The sequence below is a fragment of the Anneissia japonica genome, unplaced genomic scaffold, assembly GCF_011630105.1.
Source record: "Anneissia japonica isolate Jap-2015-1 unplaced genomic scaffold, ASM1163010v1 scaffold376_len1572418_cov194, whole genome shotgun sequence".
Taxonomy (NCBI): Eukaryota; Metazoa; Echinodermata; class Crinoidea; order Comatulida; family Comatulidae; genus Anneissia; species Anneissia japonica.
The window spans coordinates 671617-692833 of NW_022741166.1; the positions used below are offsets into that span (position 1 = coordinate 671617).

At 33.7% G+C, this 21217-nt stretch overlaps 2 protein-coding genes across 5 annotated transcripts in view; one reads left to right on the top strand and one right to left on the bottom strand.

The window, feature by feature from the left end:
• The first annotated feature begins 3458 nt into the window (after positions 1–3458).
• Positions 3459–7666, top strand: LOC117118662 (torsin-1A-like). 2 transcript variants are annotated; one of them, XM_033263329.1, is made up of 5 exons: positions 3459–3539; positions 4385–4622; positions 5516–5778; positions 6131–6309; positions 6560–7666. In XM_033263329.1, exons 2-5 carry the CDS (start codon positions 4430–4432, stop codon positions 6936–6938), a joined length of 1014 nt encoding a protein of 337 aa, XP_033119220.1. In that variant the 5' UTR covers positions 3459–3539; positions 4385–4429; the 3' UTR covers positions 6939–7666. The 2 variants fall into 2 exon arrangements, with proteins under 2 accessions (XP_033119220.1, XP_033119221.1); XM_033263330.1 differs by having other exon boundaries at positions 3465–3512.
• A 2064-nt stretch (positions 7667–9730) lies between these two features.
• The window catches only part of LOC117118663 (divergent protein kinase domain 1B-like), a 48812-nt gene continuing 37325 nt past the window's right edge, over positions 9731–21217 (bottom strand). For all 3 annotated transcript variants that reach the window (XM_033263331.1, XM_033263332.1, XM_033263333.1), the window contains 3 exons: positions 19750–19881; positions 17941–18048; positions 9731–13531 (listed from right to left, as the gene is read on the bottom strand). In XM_033263331.1, the coding sequence (XP_033119222.1) occupies positions 12539–13531; positions 17941–18048; positions 19750–19881 (1233 nt within the window). In that variant the 3' untranslated portion in view covers positions 9731–12538. The remainder of the gene's footprint in view (positions 13532–17940; positions 18049–19749; positions 19882–21217) is intronic.

A 21217-nucleotide genomic window follows, 5' to 3' on the forward strand; every position in this document is an offset into this window, starting at 1 on the left:
AAGACAAAAGATTGGAAATTTATTATTTTATTAAATCATAGCCTATAACAGGAACAAATAAGAAGGTCAAAGTACGTCTGCCAACTATTTATTGAGCTAGCTGAAAATACAGACATTTGATATATACGGTAATGGGAATTATGGCGTGGCGTGGCAATTACCAATACTATGGTGCACAATACATGCAATACGCTTACATTGGTAAGCAAAACAGAACCGGTCAGCTTTCCGTCTAGGTAAGTGCCACATAACCCACAAGGTGTACCAGTGACAGGAAATAATTGTACCCATCATAGCCAATAAGTACGGTGTATTGCTATTGTATTATAATACTATAATACTATATTTCCACACTTCTAGTGCCTTTAGACATTATGGTTCGTCATACTATTAATACATTCTTTTAAATATAGTCGTTCTTCGCTCGTAACGTAGTCTTCAGCTCTTGCCACCTTTCATACGATGAAGAAAGAGATATTCTTCTGCTATTTCTTAATTTTTGCTGTTTAAATCTTCTTTTATTCCTTTCAAATTGAGGGAGGCAAGGCCTGCCCCTTCTCTTTCTTGAGTTCGTCGAAGACATAATGTAATAAAATGGCTATAGCTAATCCACTAATTTTGTTTTACGAGACGCTCGACGTATAAGCTGTTTATTTACGTATGTAAATTACTTGTCGTCTGCATGCATATTGATGATGGCGTTTTCCCCGTTGACCGGACCATGGTTACTGAAAATTACAGAGACGTATCACAAAACAAAGGATTAAAAGTAATCCGCGTCGATTTTTTGTGTGGAACACAAAAATTCAAAATTCAGTCTTATTTTGCATATTTTTCGTGTCTAGGAATGTTTATATTCAGTTACACTAGCAGTTTCGTATTATATTTATAAATCTTTCTAACATATATAAACATCAGATTTTTCATGAAAAATGAAATTTTGCCGTTAATGGGGCTTTAAGGTAACTGTTTGTTACGATGCGCGCAGAGAGCGAGGTGAATTGCTGTCTGAATTGCGGCAGAGGTACACTCTCCTCTTGACAAATTCCCAAGACACATGGAAAACCTGCACCACGAAATGATGGCACAGAGGGCTCCATTCATCACGGGTGGCGCCAGCGGGGGCCGGGGGCCAGGGGGAGTTGTCCCCCTGTCGGGGAGAAAAACCATAGTTCGTCGGGGAGAAAAAGTGTAGATGTATTTTCTACATATCATTAGACTTTGATTAGTAGGGAAAATCCTGGCGCCACCACTGCTCTGGATTGCAGACCGTACAGACAGATTCAAGTCCGTCATCTATCCGATATCACATCGAAGATTTCATTGCTTAGGGTTTTTGAAATAGTTAAATTCAAAATTGTAAAAAAAGTAAGGTATTTTTGTGGCTTTTATTTATTTTTTTATATTGACATTGATCATTATTACTACCTTATTATTAATATCCTTATTAAAATTGTTCCTTAATTAAACTATTACTAATGTCATACCTCCATGCTAATACAACTGTGCTATCTTTGTTATCATTATTATTGCTTCATTCCGATGTTGATGCAATGTATAGATGGTCTCAGGATTGGCAGTTACCTTTTAATTTGACTAAATGTATTCATTTTGGTTTTAAGAATCCAACATATCAATACTTTATCGGTGAAGAAGCTTCTAAAGTTAGCATTCAGTGTGTTATACAAGAAAGTGATTTAGGAATTTTGACTGATAACAAATTAGATTTCTCAGCCCATGCTACAAAAGTTGCAAGTTCTGCTAACAGTCTGCCAACTATTTATTGAGCTAGCTGAAAATACAGACATTTGATATATACGGTAATGGGAATTATGGCGTGGCGTGGCAATTACCAATACTATGGTGCACAATACATGCAATACGCTTACATTGGTAAGCAAAACAGAACCGGTCAGCTTTCCGTCTAGGTAAGTGCCACATAACCCACAAGGTGTACCAGTGACAGGAAATAATTGTACCCATCATAGCCAATAAGTATAGTATTGTATTATAATACTATAATACTATATTTCCACACTTTTAGTGCCTTTAGACCTTATGGTTCGTCATACTATTAATACATTCTTTTAAATATAGTCACTTCCTTAAGGTAACTGTTGTTACGATGCGCGCAGAGCGAGGTGAATTGCTGTCTGAATTGCGGCAGAGGTACACTCTCCTCTTGACAAATTCCCAAGACACATGAAAAACCTGCACCAAGAAATGATGGCACAGAGGGCTCCATTCATCACGGGTGGCCGGGCGCCAGCGGGGGCCGGGGGTCAGTTAGAGTTGTCCCCCTGTCGGGGAGAAAAACCACAATTCGTCGGGGAGAAAAAGTGTAGATGTATTTTCTACATATCATTAGACTTTGATTAGTAGGGAAAATCCTGGCGCCACCACTGCTCTGGATTGCAGACCGTACAGACATATTCAAGTCATCTTCCGATATCACATCGAAGATTTCATTGCTTAGGGTTTTTGAAATAGTTAAATTCAAAATTATAGAAAAAGTACGGTAAGGTATTTTTGTGGCTTTTATTTATTTTTTTTATATTGACAATGATCATTATTATTACCTTATTATTAATATCCTTATTAAAATTATTTCCTTAATTAAACTATTACTAATGTCATACCTCCATGCTAATACAACTGTGCCGTCTTTGTTATCATTATTATTGCTTCATTCCGATGTTGATGCAATGTATAGATGGTCTCAGGATTGGCAGTTACCTTTTAATTTGACTAAATGTATTCATTTTGGTTTTAAGAATCCAACATATCAATACTTTATCGGTGAAGAAGCTTCTAAAGTTAGCATTCAGTGTGTTATACAAGAAAGTGATTTAGGAATTTTGACTGATAACAAATTAGATTTCTCAGCCCATGCTACAAAAGTTGCAAGTTCTGCTAACAGGATTCTGGGAATGATTACAGGTCTTTTAAGTGTCTTGATAGTAAAAGTTATATGTATCTATATCATGTATATGATTACCTAAGATGGAGTATGGTGCCAGTTCATATATACCTCTTTATCAAAAAGATATTAATCGTTTGGAAAAACTTCAACAGCGGTCTACAAGGCTTGTGTTGAATTAAGAAGTTTTTAAAAAGAGTTTGAAGGCATTTGGACTACTACTACTCTAACGTTCAGGAAGAAAAGGGCTGATTTAATTCAAGCATTTAAATGTTAAAAAAAATATTGATAGGATAGATGAAGAGAAGCTCTTTCAAAGATCTAAATTCCAGAAAACTCGGGGTCTGACTACCATCTCAAGTTCCGCCTATATGTTTCTGAAGAGTTTGTTGTGCTGACTTTGGAGGGACAAACGAGCTAATGCTCTAGTCCTAAGGTTCAAGGTAATTCAAGGTAATATTATCATGAATTTAATTGTTCGTTTAGCGATTTACTGACTGTGTGACGTGCGTGTGTGTGGGGAATTCCCAACTAGCTAAATAAAATAGAGGGCGGAATAACATATATTTTGCACACAGTCTGATGTAAAAATGTAAGTAAGCAGAAGTTGGGTACAGAGGTAATGATGATTGAACCTTTTACTGGCCAAATTTTGCTTTCTTTTCTAGGCTAGGCCTAGCCTAAATTCACATATAGTTATCTAGGTTAGGTCTACCTAGATTACACACCTGTTCGGGGGCTAGGCTAGCCGGAGCGGATCTGGCTTCGTACGCAGGACAGAAGTATCTAGCCTAGGCCTACCCTAAACCATGGCATAGGCTAGGCCCTCCCTACATAGCCTTGGTTGGTCTAAATAACAACTCCCTGGTCTAGTTCCCCGTCTGATTGTAGGCCTATATTTAATTTACCGATGTTGTTTAGGCTAGTTTAGTCTAGTAATATAATAGTACTATAGTATCATCACTAGGCCTAGCTAGCCCCCCCCCCCCCCATTTTGTTTGGTTGTTGAACGTTGTGCTGAAATGAAGGCTTTTTAAAGGAATATCTGCTCAGGCTGCCATCGACAATCAGCAAATGGTGTTGCATTGCCAGTGCCACAGATTTAACCTGTAAGAAAGTAGATTCATTGGCTGGCAGTTTTCAATGCAGTTGGTGGGGGCACACAATACTCCACGTCCAGTAAGCTTCAGCCGATTTCAAGTGAGACCCAATGAATGGTATTTGATAGTAGTACCAGTACTAGCTAGACTAGATTAAATCTTGAGTTGAGAGCATTGTTGGTGCCACATATTTTTTTTCAATACCGTAATTCAAAACTTAATTTCTTCACATCAAGGCTTAAACTTCTCATCCGAAAGACGGTGCACTATCATAACTTGCATTTCAGCCCTCGAGCTGAAACACAAGGAGAGAGCATTGGAAATGAATTTAGCCAACGGATCTAAACCGCTCTTTTCTTTTCAGAAAATAAAGTTGCTGAGAGGAAGCCCTCTGGTGGTATGTCGGAAAATGAAGTTACAAATAATAGGTCCTATGATGTTATTACTTGTGCTGAACACAATATTTACTAATATATTACCAGTGATTGGCAAAGACTATGTTTTTGAGAAACGGACATTTTGGAACAAACTTATTACGCCAACATCCTGGTGTTTTCGGAAAGAATGCTGCACAGACACATATATAACTCCAAATATTACAAGTGAGAATAGTCTGAATGTTCCATTATTTAATTTGGCAAAATTAAATTTACAAAGCAAAAAGACACGAAGAAAGAAATGATTGATGAATGGCTAAGGCGAGACTTTTTTTATACCTTGTTTAGCGATCCGCTGAATGCAAAAATATTGATGATTTCGAATAAAAATAAAATTTTATTTTTGGCCAATTAGCGCACCTGCCACCACGAAAAAATATAAGTTTCAGAAAAAAATAAAAGTTTTTCTTTATTTTTATTATGCCCTCCACTGCCTTGAAATCTCCAAAGATAAAATATGTATATTTCTTCCTAATTATATAAATCTGAAGCATCTAACCATCCCATTTTACATTCGCCAATAAAATTTTATTTTCTCCTTCGTCTGGATGTTTTTGGCAAAACTAATTGCTAAATAAGAAAACAAAATTTAATTTTTATTTTTTATTTCGCCCTCTTCTGATGATCTTTAAAAAAATATAAGTACGCAAAACAAGGAAAAAATGTCTTGTCTAAACAAATGAATGCATAGATAGATTTTGAATGAGTAGATAGATAGATGGATGGATGGATAAATAATGAATAGATGAATAGATTGATGGCTGGATGGATAAACAAATGAATGAATAGATAAATTGATGGATACCAGGGTGGATTGATAAATAAAGAAGGTATAGATATGAATAAATAAATGAATGGATAGATAAATTGATGGATGTATTGATAAATAAAGACATGGATATTAATAAATAAATGGATAGATAGATCTATGCATTAGTAACTAATTTTCTTCTTAATTCTTGGTTTTAGATACATTAATTCAATGTGGATATTCATAAACTATTTTGCTTTTTTCTATGGCAATTTAACTACGTAACCATCATTGTTTTTCTTAACAGAATTAAAGGAAGAATTTAATAAAAAAGTGTATGGTCAACCTTTAGTATATGAAGTTTTACCCAAAGCTATCAATGCACATTTTGAGAACGTACCAAACAAGGCTCTGGTGCTTTCATTTCATGGGCGCACTGGTGGAGGAAAGAATTTTGTCAGCCAAATCATTGCTGAGAGCCTATTTCAAAAGGGAATGGATAGCAAATTTGTGCATTTATTTATTCCAGAGCTACATTTCCCACACAAACATCAGATAACACGTTACAAAGTAAGATTAATCACTGCTTTAGAATTACTTGTTATAATGATAATGTTTGAAATTTGGATATTGAAAGGTTACTATGAAATATTTTTATATACTTTGTATGTACTTTATATGTACTTTATATACTTTTAATTTACTTAGATATATACAATTTTTATACTTACACGACGATATTCAATTGTATTTTGTCAAGGTACTTCATGTTTGATTTTGGGTGTTGGTTTGCTGTCATATTCATTTCACTTTATTTCAGAATACCTCCATAGATAAAACACCTACATAGTATACAATGTGGGCCCTATTACAATATACTGAGTATTTATAATAGAATTGAACTTATTTATGAATCTTTTAGGACCAACTACAAAATTGGATCAGGGGCAATATGTCAACTTGCCCAACTCAACTCTTCATCTTTGATGAAATGCAGAGCCTGTTGCCAGAATTATTAGATGTTATAAAACCATTTATTGACTATTATAACCATAAAATTAATGGTGTTGATTATAGAAGGGCCATCTTTATTTTTCTAAGGTACATTTGAAATTTATTTTTATAATTTCAGTAATATTATAGTTGTTTAAATTATATTTACAAATTTATTGCCTGCAGGATCAAATGCATTAAAGTTACTGTACTATATTCAAATGACTTTATGTGTAGTGTATCACCTATTTAAACAGCACCCTCTAACTGTAAAAACATACTGTGCTAAGGATGTTAATTTTTGTCTATCTCATCTTTAGTGCTAATCACATTTCCATTTTTTTTCATTTCTGTTTAGTTCAACCTCAGGGAATAACATCACAAGCGTAGCATTTAAAGCATTTAAGAATGGGCGCAAACGTGAGGATGTCACCCTGAGAGAATTTGAAAACGGTATTCGATTGTCCTCTTACAAGCACCAAGGGTCTGGCCTATGGCACAGCAAGCTGATAGAACATCATCTAATTAGTCATTTTGTACCATTTTTACCCCTCGAACGGCAGCATGTAAGAAAATGTATACAAGAGGAGATGCGAAAGAGAGGCATGCCAAAATGCCCAGAAACCGAGGATGAAGTCTTAGAATATTTGAACTTTGGCCCAGATGAGGCCCCTATCTATGCTGCGAAGGGTTGTAAGAATATTCATGAGAAACTTAATCTTGTTAGCAACTGGTAATAATTCAGTTCGTAGCCAATGGGGGGGTGTGTGAATGCTTTCATGGTTAGGCGAACCCACTTTTTCAACAAACACCACCCCCTCCCCCCCCCACCAAAAAAAACCCAAAATACACACACCTAAGGTAAAGAAGGAATCCGTATCTGATGCACCAGACTACACATAAAATAATGATACAGGATATTTGTTAGCCCCTTCTGAATGGTTTGTAGACCTCTTGCAGTCTTAATTGTTTTTATAGCATTTTCCCGTAACAAAAATAATTCTCTGGCTTCAGGGATTTTCCCCTGGGCCCCATGCCTAGAATCCCATCTCCTGGCTACAGGCCTAATGCAGTATTATTCTAAAGCCCTGTAGAGACTATCACATTTTGTGTGACAGAACATGTGACATGCCTAAATATGGTCATGATGACATCACATCATCACCATATATAGGCACATCATGACTATATATGGGCACATCATGACTATATATGAGGCATGTTGTGGCAAAATGGCTAAGTTGTAGCAAAAATTGAAATTCAAGTCATTGGTATTTTCAAATACCTGAGTATGTGATCTTTAAAATGAGGGGTCATTCGTTCAAATTGGACATTCCAAACCTAAGTTAATGGAAAGTGAAAGTACAGTACCCTTAGAGTCAAGATAAACAGGATTTTGAGTAATTGCCTTTCAAAGTTATTTGTGCATACATTTTTTAATAGAATGAACTATGAAAAATAACGTTAAATAAACAATTTGTTAACCACTTCCAGAACTAATACTTTGAGACATGATTAATAAGACATTAAACTGTTGACCTATAGTGAAAAACAAATTTGGATTTTTTAGCAATTTTTTGAGCTCCCATATTTTATAGCTCATTTACTCAATACTGGACTATGCGACAACTTTACCATTTCGCCACAACATGCCTCATATGGGCACATCATGACTATATATGGGCACATCATGACTATATATGGGCATACAACAGTTGTTTGTCAAAGAAAATTTGATAGTCTGGACAGAGCTTGAAAGGTAGGTGTTGATATATTAAACATGCAGGATATAATTCAATGCTTAAATTGTTTACTTTCTATATTGTTTAAATAAAGTTATTAGCTTTCATTTTAAATTATGGAACAAGAACTTTTTTTCTCACCAACAGATGTTTAATAATACAATCCAATATACAAAAAAACTGTTGTATGTCGATATATAGTTATGATATGCCTATAGTATATATGCTCATGATGTGATGTCATAATGACCATATTTATCCATGTCCCATGTATTTGTCAAATACAGTTTAATGGGCTGGACAGAGCATTAAATTGTATGTTTAGTCAATATAAATATTTTTTTTTTAGTAAAAGTAATATTACAGTAGTTTATATTGATTTGTGCCTCATTGTATAGAAATATTGAATGAGTCAAATGGAAAATTCAAATGAAAATATTCTTTCAACGGCACAAATACTGTATCAACATGCATTTCATGTTTTTCATATATGTATTCAGACAAGTGCCTTTAGATTGGATTCACCACTGAAAATCATGATTTAGGGATAATACAAATAGCCTACCAAATGTCGTCAAGTTCTTGGGGACAAAACATTTTTTTTTTGTCTCGTTTTCTGACCTGGGTAGGAATTATACAAAAGTAATTATGATGAGAATTGTGCAATCTGAATCATAAATCATAAATGTCCCGGAGGCCATTTAGGGGAAAAAATAAACTGGCTGTATAGTGTAAGGATAACATTTGTTGCTGGAGGCACAACATGTTTTTTTCAGGCCTAGGTCATTATCTCTGCGCCATTTATGTGTTCTTCCAAAAATAGATGTTTTGATTGTCAGAGATTCTTTTTTTTTTTTTTTTTGATGTTTTTATTGTCAGAGATTCCCTAACGCACATCTAGATGCCTAGAAATGGCAGTCAGACCAAAAAGCTTTTTCAAAGCAGTGTCCCCCCCAAAAAAATGATTGGCTTCTTCCCCACCAGGGGTTGTGTGCCCCCCCCTCCTGACATCACCACTTTTGATAATTGCACAAATATATCTGGAAAACCGCTTGTATGTATGTACATGAACTTAAATGGTTATTGAATTTTAATACAAATCTTTAAGCTTATTGCAAAGAAACATCAATACATACATAATATAACATTCTTACAATAATGAATAAAATAAGGAAATTTAAATTATAATGGTAGATAAATTATGTACCGTAGTACCTGTGAAGGAAATTAATATTACCACTAATTATCTTAAAGAGACAAATATTATTTAATCGACTCAAAAACTACTTTGTTGAGAATAAAAAAGTGTGATTACAAGCAAATTTTGAACTTGTATATAAAGTTCAAAATCCAGATCATCAATTGCTAGCGGCATTTTGGAGACCTCCCAGACAGTAGGCTTAACATGTTTGCTGCCAGCAACGAGTATACTTGTCCCACAGTGTGTTGCTGAGGGCGCCAGGGACGATTATACTCGTAAAAATCGGGGTAACATTCCAGCATTTATTACTTCTTTGTTATACATTGTGGAACTACAGACTTAAGAGCTGGTAGTTTGGGGAAGATACACCTAGATGATAACATACAAATGACATATATGTTTGATGTGTTATGTTGCCGGCAGTACCCTTGAGCAGCACAAGTGGGGGCGCCCTTTGAACATATACCAACCCATGCAAAAAGCGGACGAGAAAACTTGTACAAGTCAATAAAAAGTGCTGTCACAGTGCTGCCTAAGAGATTACTCCTCCCCTAATATTTTCCCGCAAATTTTTATGATATATGACTAGATAAAATTTCAAAAAAAGTATGTTTGTACATTTAAACTTGTTTTGGTACACGAGAAGGAAGTTAGTTAGTTGTCACTCTTGACAACTACAGTATATACCAAGGGTGAAACAGCATGAACCAATTAAGATTACCGAAACAATGCAAGTTATTTAAACCTGGCTAAATTCTTCAAAATGATTTGACATACGTTAGATTATATTTAGGATGCCAAACTTACTGCAATATTAATTGTCTTTAATATTTAAAAAAATTTTGTACAATTACATTTTCCATAATTTGTTTATATGGACAACCAACTGTGTATGTAAATTTGTAATTTCATGGAGTGCATGTTTCTTCCATTCTTTTAAGGTCATCAAATATTTAATATAAATTAATATAAATAAGAAATATAGTATAGGTCATTATCATTATTATTATCATAAATCCTCCTTTATAAATATATTAGTATAGAGCCAGCTCATATCAACTTCATATACATATTGATTAAAAGCTATGCAAGGTTTATCACAATATGATGGAAGCCTACACCAATGCAGTGCATTGGGTAGTAAATGTAATAACTTCAAAGGAAATTATTCCATCTTTTAGTTTACTTTTATTGCATGCTTGCTCAGCAGCTGTCTCAGCAGAAAGATCACTCAACATGTTTGGTTAGCTTGGGATTAAAATCATTCTATTATAAGTGAGCCATCACTTTTACCTCATTAGACCTCTATGATTTAGCTCCGCTCAAGTTTAAATAATGCTAATAAAATGAGCCACCCTTCTGGCTGACACTTCCACATCATTAGATCTCTATTTTAGGTTGGTTGAATTTAAATCATTCTATTCCTGAAAATTGAGCCATCCCTCCTGCAATTGGCTTACACTTTCAACTCATTAGATCTGTACACTTTAGCTTGGTTCCAAGTTGATAAAAACTATGTAATTAAACCAATCCAATATTAATTAGTAGGATTTTTTTTACATATCCATAGTATAGATATATTACGTGGGATTTATTTATTACATGGGATTGATACTAACAAATATATGCAGTATAAAAAAATATCAGAAACTATAAATCAAATCAATTGTGCTTCTGTTTGCAGAGAGTAAACATCTGCTATCTGTATGTGCTCAAGCTTTTGTGACACCATCTGCCTATCATAGAATATTAAAAAAAACACCTATAAAATATAATTTAAACACTGAATAGACAATTTAAAAAGACCATAGTAAGTTATTAACTTCCAATGCAACAGACGTCAATAAGACAGAGGTCAAAAGATGTATAGACATTATACACAATAACAATCTTCCGACTAATTTACCAGCCAAATTAATTGTCTATAAAAAGAATACTGAATGGTATTATTTATGTATCCATTAAATTTTCAAGAAATTTCATTCTCAATCGCATTTCCACTGAAAGCTAATAACTTATAAAAGGTATAGAAATATTGCTATTCTATTGGCCGTCAGTGGTGCAAATTAAGCAGATTCTATCTTATGACGTCAGTGCAAGATTTATCACCACATACGACTTGAGGTTCCATAATAAATTTTAATAATTTTTATGTGAATTGGTCAGTTGATGTGCTCAGTGAGAGACAGTTGCACAAAAAGAAAAAAACATAATTCAACATTATTCTGCAATTTAAATGGTGTTATGATATCTACATTATAGAAGTTTGGAAATACGGCCTTTACAACATAAACTGTAAAAGCATAATGAAAACAGAAAAAATGCTTCAAAAGCTCCATACTTGTTTACACTTGAGAGAGGCCAACTATCACAGAAAAACAAAATATTAGGTGTTATTCAGAGATATACTTGTAACTTGTTTCACTATAGTGCCCTCTACCGTTTTAAATTCAGAGTTCAGCCTTTTAGTATGAAAATAATGTTTTTAATAATAATAATTACTATATTTAATACCTCCTTGCTTTGATAATACTATAGAATATATAAACAAAAAATGTATTTCAGTGGTTCATTGTATGTTTATTATTGGTGGTTTTCTTTTGTGAAGTGTGGGCTGGTTACATTTTCATACAGTACATAACAATATATGCAGAGAGATTTAAGTTATGTGAGCTTTGTTTAACATATCTTGTACTTTGATCTGTGGTGTGATTTCCACAGCAGGTGACTTTAGGATGATAATAATAAAAATATAAACTAATCGTCAATTATTCTTAAATTACAGGAAATGGGTTAGTTTGCAGTGGATGTTTGCTTGCTTGTGGTGGGAGTGCAGACTACCATGTTTATTTTTTGGAGAATACACACTACTTGCAGGAGACGCATGTTCCAAACTTTAACAATGGACAAATTGTAACAGACATTTAAAGACGATTATTTAGTAAGTTATACACAACCACTTTGATAAGGAGTATAAATTACTATTATTATTGTTATTAGTGATATTGGTATATAATAGCTCCATTCCTAATATAATAAATTTTATCCATGATGCAGTTGTGTAGAGTATTGGTATTCACTGATGACAGAAGTTGATAGCAAGAACGTCGTCCGCCCCTGACAAGAGAGCAGACAACCTATTCAATCTTTGTGCCAAACAACTGTGGATGTCAATTCAAAAATGTAATCAGAAGAATGATGCGCATTTATTTCATTTCTCCATCTGTATCCAATTTCTTCTTCGGTGTATGTAGGCAGACAATCCCTTCAAAGTTTGTCACACATCAAATATCAGCGACTTTTCTCTCACGTTAGATTACACCATATTTTTTACAAATTTATATGGCATAGTCAGGGTAAAATCCATCAAATTACCATACGACTAAAAAAAGTTCTATTTTGGTTTTGTGTTAGAAAATTTTTTAAGGTCGGCAATCTGGGTCCACAAAAGATTTTTTAATTCATTGAGAATGAGAGAATGTTTTAATTGCATATCTGAGTCAGTGGTCACTAATTTGATGCATTTATCTAAGTTTTCCTGAATCTTTTCTTTGATGCTATCAGGTGCACGATACAATAAATAATTGTAAATCATACTGCAGACTTTCCGTAGATTTGGGAATAGAATCTCACCAGTACAGTGCTGCGTTTCCATGTTACACAAAGATCTGCAGTCATTGCCTACAACACAGTCTACGTTCTTGTGACACGGGAATTCTTTAAGCGTGTCAATTAGTTTATTTTCTAGATAAATATTGTCTAAATCAAGAACTTTCACATCAAAATTGTTTGTGTATCCTATAGAATGTCTATTGGCATTACAAAAATGCATATTTCCTTTTGGGCTATCGTACATTTCCTCAACAAATTCTAACAAACCGACTGTGATGTGTGCTTTATGATACCACTGCGGTGCGGCCGCTTGTTCACTCGCCGATTTAAGACCTGCAGGGAGAATAGAATAGACGAATCCTGGAAGATTGCTGCCGTATAACTGGTAATCCATTACGCCTTCTGTTATGTACATGCTACCACAGAACCCGTACAACTTTGGGATGTGGTCGCTTTCAATCATCAACATTGTGTTCAGAAACTCCTTCTCCTGTAGCAGCGCCCACATGGTTTTTGCTTCTGCCAGCGAAACCTTACCATCGTTATTCACATCAGCAACTTCCAAAATTTTCATCACTACATCCTCGTGATCCCCCTCACCGAACTTCCGTGCAAGATATCCTGACAACATGATGCGGAAATCATCCATAGACTTTCCTTTTTCCGGTTTTGCGTAAGCTACCTCAGCTGGTTCAAATCGTTGTTTAATAGTAAGGAAAGTATCAGGAACCTTTTTCTTCCTGTTCTTAATGCCTCTAATTAATCCTTCATATACCTGGGAAAAAAATTTAGAAAAAGAAACAGTAAGCAATTATTTAATCACATGATTAAACATAAAGTATCATACTTCTGGCCTTAACTCAAAATATCGCATACATCACAAAGATGCATACAGTTAGAGGCACTAAAGTACATGTTCTGTGCAGACATACAGGCAGCAATCTACCATTAGCAAAGTGCATACTGAATTTTAATTAGAATAATTCAGATGGTTAAAATTCATAATTCAAAGTTTTTGGGTGCAGTGTATCACTATTGCATATTTTTCCCGGTTTGCTACTGGCAAATGAATCAAGTAAGTAGAGCTGTAAAGGCAATCTCTTGTTCTTCTGCAGTATACATTACTGTACCACCCTTACAGTAAGCATACTTACCCTGTAAGTGCTAAAAATCTAGAATTTCATATGATTGATAAACATATGACAGTATATATTACAAATGTAAACATATATTATATATTAAAGCCGGAACTCCCCTACTTTAGCAGGCGTCGCCACCTTAACAGTGCACTGTAGCAGAGCCGAGGCTTATCCAAGGTGGAAGCTACTGGAGCCTAGCAAACTTTCACCGGGGTACCTGTGCCTACACGGTTGTGGTGGGGACGCCGTCTTAACATCAGGAGTGCGCATTTTCCTTTCCCTTTCATGTTCACAGTTTTTTGGCCAGTTTTGGCCGCCATCTGACTTCATTTCTTGCACAGCTTGTTTGCTTATTTTATTTTTCATTTATATTTTAAATTTGATTTAAATTTTTATTTTTTCAATCCGACTTTGGGTCTGTATACTTTTAGCGCCTTGAGACAATTTTATTGTGGAAAGCGCTCTACAAATATCCTACCACTACCGTTACCATATAAACAAACAAAATTATTTGGTAAGAATAACAATGATATAGTGATTATAGTAACATTTCACACTGCATATGGTACTCCTTATACATTCCACAGTAAAAACCTAGCTAAAAGGTTAATAAATGATTTTAATATCTACAAATAGGAAAAATATTCACAATGGAAATGTAGTGTCCCCATTCAAACATTGCTCTTTCAACCTCATTTGGTTGCTCTACACATGAGGTCAAACTGGTACAATACACTCTTAGCCACATCTTAGGATCCACTAAAACAACATTAGATGAAAATTTGACAATTGCAATGTCAATTGCATCTCAATTGGCCCATTTTATTTCTTTTAATGACACATCTTTGCAGCATAATGCTATGGATTTAGGTTTTGAATTCCCCATTTGCAAGTGTGAACTTTCAAAGACTGAAAGGTTTATACTGTAGTGTTCAGCCCATGTCACATGCATAGTTACTAACCTGAAAGATTTCAAATGTGTACGTGTACACTATTGGTCTATTGGCTATTAACGTAAATGGAATAGTGTAGATTGATTTTGCATATAGAAACCCAATAAAAATAAGCCTCTGGGCTTGATTGGCTTATCCCATTATATCTAATATTTTTCCCCCCTTTTCAATTTTGATGTACAGTAAGTGTATGTTCAGTAATTTTCCGTATAAACTATGAAAAAAAAAAAAAACACTGCTTGGTATTATCTGGTTCTGTACTTAATACATACATTATTAACTGTATTTACCAAGGACATCAAAAGTTGCATTTTACATTTAATTGCAGATAATTATAGTATCCCCAGTGCACAGTGTCATTATTATAATATGTTTTTGTGTGCTTGAGTTTATAATGCTTGCTACTTCATTATGCAGTGTTGAGAAGCAGTGTTGTATCAAGGGGTTTCACATGGGGAGGGGGATAGTTGGATTTCAAATCGTTTTTCAGTAGGTTGATTTGCATGATTTTACTTACAAACAAGCTGGCTATGTACAGTATATACTGTGCATGGTTGTAATCTTGTTGTAAATAAACTGCTTTTGATGCCTATTGTTTGAACTTTTCAACAACCAAATCTAGGCTACAGAAATTCTGCGCATGCTCTGCGGACCCCACGGTTGAAGAAATCCATTGGCTGTTATGACTCACACTATTCCTTCGCTTTAAGGGCTTAATCACCAACAGAAGAGGCAAATATGGCCGGGGTCTTGGCCTGTAGTTCTTACACTCCATGCAATGTCAATGGCCAAGGCATAAAACACACTGAACTATGTATGTGATCAGCTACTAGATTTCATTCAGAAAATCACTCTTGTCAACTCAAAATTTTGTAATCAAATTTACATTTTTTTTCATTTTTTTTACTCATGCGTAATGTACAGGACCATCATCACCACCATTATCTCAGCCTCATCATTGCCATTTACTATTTGAACGATACTGTACTTGATCATAATCATTATCTTCATGAGTAAATTCAACAACACCAGCAAAATTACCACAGACCTACCAAGTCTCAGTGTCAGTCACACATTCAGGGTCTGTCTCGCACTCTCATGCTTAAGGACAAAATCTCATGCATTAATGTGTAATATAATATAATGTACATTTAATCTTCTGATTTAATGTTTATTCAAAAGCTTAAAGAAAAGCTTATATTATGTTTTTAAGCATTTTACATAATTTAATACTAGCCTGATATTTTTATCCCAAGAAAGAAACTCTCATATTTTTATTTGACAGATTTTACATTTACGATCCAATTTAATGATTAATGCTGGAGATGTATTTATATGTTTAAAGAAATTTGCTTTATATGTAATGTGTGTACTTAATTGCATTGTGGTGACCGATAATTATGTCACAATTGTCAGATAATAATGATGATGATGATGATGATGATGATGATGATGATGATGATGATGATGATGATGATGATGATCACAGAGATTCCAAATTAGAGATAAATTTCAAAAAATCTGCCTAGGTTTAAAAGGCTTGATTCCCTATTATACAGTATATAAATGGTAAAAACATAAATATTAGCTTTCTTAAGCCTTTGCTCAACAACATTGAAGTACCTGACTGTGATTAGTATTCAAACTTCTGCACACATAGTACACAAATTGCATAACAAATGATCCAACTACACTGCAAAATCTTAAGTATTATCTTAAGTGGTTTTCTGTTTGATAGCAGCATTTATTACTTAATGACAAGGAGTTGATGGCGGAGACATTAGTCCTACATTCTGTCTCACCAATCATTATTTAACCAGGTATCTCCTGGATCATAATAACATGCACAAATTGGCGAGATGGAGGACTCTTCCCATTCATTCATTTCTACTACTATATTTACTACTATTTATTTATTTTATAATAGTTGGGGCAAACAATACAAAAACATACATGAAAACATTTTAAAAAAAGAGATCGAAAAACAAATAAAACCAACAGCCATAGCCCAGGAGAGACCAAATAGCGTTAGCTAATAGTAAAGGCCTTCCGAACAATACAATCAAAACCCATAGATACGTAAAATATCTGTATGTGATGAGTTAATATACTATATGAAATCCAATATTTAAATTGTTTTGTTTAATTTAAAGATTATGTCAAAAAAAACCCGAACGAATTGCTCGCTTTCTACACTTCAATAATTCATTAGCTTTTTCATTTCAACACAAAGAGGATATCTTAATAAATAGTAAACACCATAATTTAAATTAGAAAAGAACAATTTATGCAATAATAATAATAAAACAAAATAATGTTATAAAAATTTAGGACCTCTTACAATATAAACATGAATAATAAAGCACTAACTTAATTAAACTGCTGTACTGGTTTGAAACTAGGTCAACAGATACAAAAGCCAATTTGTTAAAGTAGGTCTAAAGTATGTATTTTAAATCAACACATAATTGAACATACATACATAATGTACACTATGATACCGCATAAATATTAATTACCTGTAGGTAATAACAACATTTCATTGGTCAATTCCATTCAGAATGCTGTAGTTTTGACTACTTACCTGTGCATGCCAAATTTATGCAGATGTTGGGGGGAAAATGTAGTATGTAAAATCAACTACCACACCCCCATCTAAGTGAACCGTATGCAAATTGTGTAATTTTAAGCTCACGGATCAAAATGGCTTCCATAGACAGAAGGCTTTAGGTTTAATTATGTCTTATAGTTTAAACAAATATAACATGTTTTTATTTTGGTAAAGCAGTGAATTCTACTTCCCTCATTGTTGGATGATTGGCAATACTCAGTGGGGGATCCAGGAATTCAAAATAGAGGGGGCCTAGGGAGGCACTTCCCACTCTAGGTGGGATGACTGGAAGGCAATCTCAGACCTAACTTTTATTAATACTTTTTTTTTTCTCAATTTTTTTATTTTATTTTGAAAGATTTGAATCTGCCACTACTACTAGTCCCAATAAATTCCACATTGGGAAATGGAATTCACTACTTTACCAGAATAAATCCATGTTGTATTTGTATACTACCACAGACTATACTATACTACTTACCTGGAATGATGGATTAGTGGACATGCATCTCTTAATTTCAATCTTTTCTGTGTCACAGAACTCAGAACATTTCGTGCCAGTAATAATTCCTTTCTTGAAACGATCGCACTAGGATGGAAAAATGGTTATAGTGGCTGTCACTTGATCAACCAATCAATAAAATCAATCAATTCAATAAATCAACCAGTCAATCAGTATGAGTTTGTACACAAGAGAACTTTCTGTGCTATTGTTTTGTGTTGCTACAGATTTTTACTGAACTATTGGATTTGTAAGCTTCCTGTAAGCTTTCAAGAGTAATATTTGTGCTATTAATACTTCAGATTTTTGTCCCACCACAGCTAGCCTAGCTAGGCTTTACAACTAGCATACACATTGTCACTGGAAAAAACCACAACATTTGGGGTTTGCTAAAGGAAATGTCTTGCAAGAAACAGAGTTCCTGATTAGCTGTAATTGTCTGTGATATGTATAAACATGAAGATGACAGGCTTAGAGACAAATCACACTTGATAGTTATGTCGGCTCAGGACCGCCTCAGCATTTTTTAAGTGTGAACAATTAATACATTTTAAGTCGGGCCAAAGGCGACCTAAATTTGGTCTGATGTCGCCTCATGTCCCGCAATGCAGAACATGGTCCGACTCATCTTCATATCTGAATGTAAACTGAACCTAGGTCACCAAGGTCGGCTTGATAGCGGCCAATTTTGACATCTTATACACAAAACATCGCACAAAGCAGGACGTGTGAACATTCGCAATGTGACGCTGAGCCAACTTAAAATAATAACCGCGAACAGAACGGCATAAGTTAAGGCGGTCCTGGGCTGATATAATAAGTATGATTAGTCTCTAATCTTAGGGAATTAGCTGCAGATGAATACCACACAAACAGATAAACATTGCTTCTCTATTTTCTTCAACTCTCATCATGTATAAAAAATGAAGTTATTTCCTCCAAACACATTACTCTTTTATTTGTATCTGATTCAACTTTCTTAAAATTACAAATTGCTTTTGTTTTATGTTGCAACTGAATACTGCAAGCAACTAACACACACTATTTATTGTGAAACCATTGTCTTACAATGGAATATATTGTTTTCAAACAAAATATTTTTTTTACTGAGATCATTCTACTACATAAAAACTTGTTTTTCATTTAATTCAAGAGGCATATCCAAGAAAAAAACAAAAGTGGAATGAGCTGGACATAGCAACTGTAGTCAGTCAGTTTAGTGCTTAGGATTTTGGCATTTCAACAGGATTAAAGCAGGTATACCCTTAATTACAAAATGATCATGTAGGACTATCCCTTCAAAAGAGTAATGCCAGTAGCTTTTCCTCATAAAATTTAATGATAAAATATTAACAAATTTAAGAGAATTTGCATGGTTGGACATCAGTCAGTATCTTAAAACCGGAGCAAATTTGCATTAGAGGACATGGCCCTATATTTATGTTAAGTATCAGGCAAACAAAGATATTTCTGATTGGCTGCTTAGGCTGTGGACTAAATTTAATGTGTAGTGTAAATATTAATACTCAAAATATAGAATATGAAATTGATAATCTAGTTTGATGCAGAATGCATTGAAAACATTGTATAAAAAAACAGACATTTCAAATTATGATTAAAAACTAGCATTTCTGAAAATATTTCATATTCAGTGAAACCACTTTACACAAAGTTTCCACAATATTTCCTTGATGCATTTTCCAATAAAAATCAAAGTTACGCATATCAAATTTCAAACAGATGCGTGAATAATTTTGTATTACTACAGTAGGTCTAAAGTGTACTTACTGTTAGTGCCTTAATGGTGTGTATATTACACAGCTGTTCTTCTGCTGGTGAACCAATATAAAACCACCACCCCAAGCAAAACACCAACATCCATAATAGCACAACATGCTTAACTTTCAGGTGGGAACGGTGCTGTAAAACACAAAGTTGGCAATCTTTAATAACATCAGGCCTGACTAACATACAATATTATCAATAATGACATATGTACAAATATTATTTGGTTTATGAACATTCTACAGATTGCATCTTATGTTATCAAAATGGTTATATTTTAAAAACAAATATTTATGTATAAATTATACAAAATTAATTATAGTAGATTCATGCATTTCAAATAGAATTTAGAATTTACATTGCTTTGCCCTCTTTTAAATTAGATTTATTAATACAAGAATTGTGTTTGGACTGGCTGCAGCTAACAGTTTCTAATAATCATATTCTGTTCCATTTTTTAAAGAAAAAATATATTAATGCAGACTCAGAGCCTTATTCATATCCTCCGACCTTGAAATAATAATATCCTTACATACTTAAAAATAAAATTCTTAAACATAGTAAAAACATACATACTCCAAAGAATAAGTCCTATTTAAGATCATAACCAGTATCTAATTCCGTACTCAAATTATAAAGCTACGGTATTCCAATCTAAAGTCCTGAAAATGTCATCATACGCATCAATTATGAGCAATTCACATACAGTACTTACAATTGGTCATTTTTTGGGTGGCTCACAAGTTATGTACACATATTATGTTTTATGTAATAAATATTTATGATTTGCCCATATGTATGTATGATATGGCACAACTACGCCCATTTATTGGCAAATCACAGGTACTTTATCACATAGTTATGTTACCTTTATATTGAGCCACCATAATATGAACATTTTCAACTTAATGACATTTAAGAGGTAAAATAGGTTTACTGTGGGCAACCTAGCCAAGAAAATGATTTATAAAATACCAACTCATCATGGTCATCTGCGTCTTTTTCAAATTTTACCGGAAATAATATACAGACAATATATAAAATATTTATATTTTATCTTTAAATGAATTTCTTGAACAGGGACATTTTTTTAAATATATTCAAAGTTCAAATTTCTATCTTCTTCAATATATAACTACAATAATAATAGTTTTGATAGGTTTATTCGGGTGTAACTTGTACATAGATGAACAAATAAGTATAGTAAATAACATATAATATAAAAATCATAAATTTAAATAAATTAAAATTAATATTAAATATTTTTTGTAGATTGTAAATGGCAGTTGTTAAAATGAAAATAACATTACCAACAGAATGAATGTTCTAGTTATTGGTACAGTTCAGTACTCATAAATACGAGTTTCACTGCCATACAGTATCTCATTAAGGATATGCCATGGTAGAAAATGCATTATTTATGCATTTTTAAGATATAGCACCATCTGTCATACCCTCAGAAAGTCAAACA

Excerpts from the sequence above, each read along its gene's own strand:
- LOC117118662 (XM_033263329.1), top strand. The coding sequence starts at position 4,430 with ATGAAGTTACAAATAATAGGTCCTATGATGTTATTACTTGTGCTGAAC. Across the intron at positions 4,623-5,515 it reads TATAACTCCAAATATTACAA|AATTAAAGGAAGAATTTAAT; the intron begins GTGAGAATAGTC and ends TTTTCTTAACAG. Across the intron at positions 6,310-6,559 it reads GCCATCTTTATTTTTCTAAG|TTCAACCTCAGGGAATAACA; the intron begins GTACATTTGAAA and ends ATTTCTGTTTAG.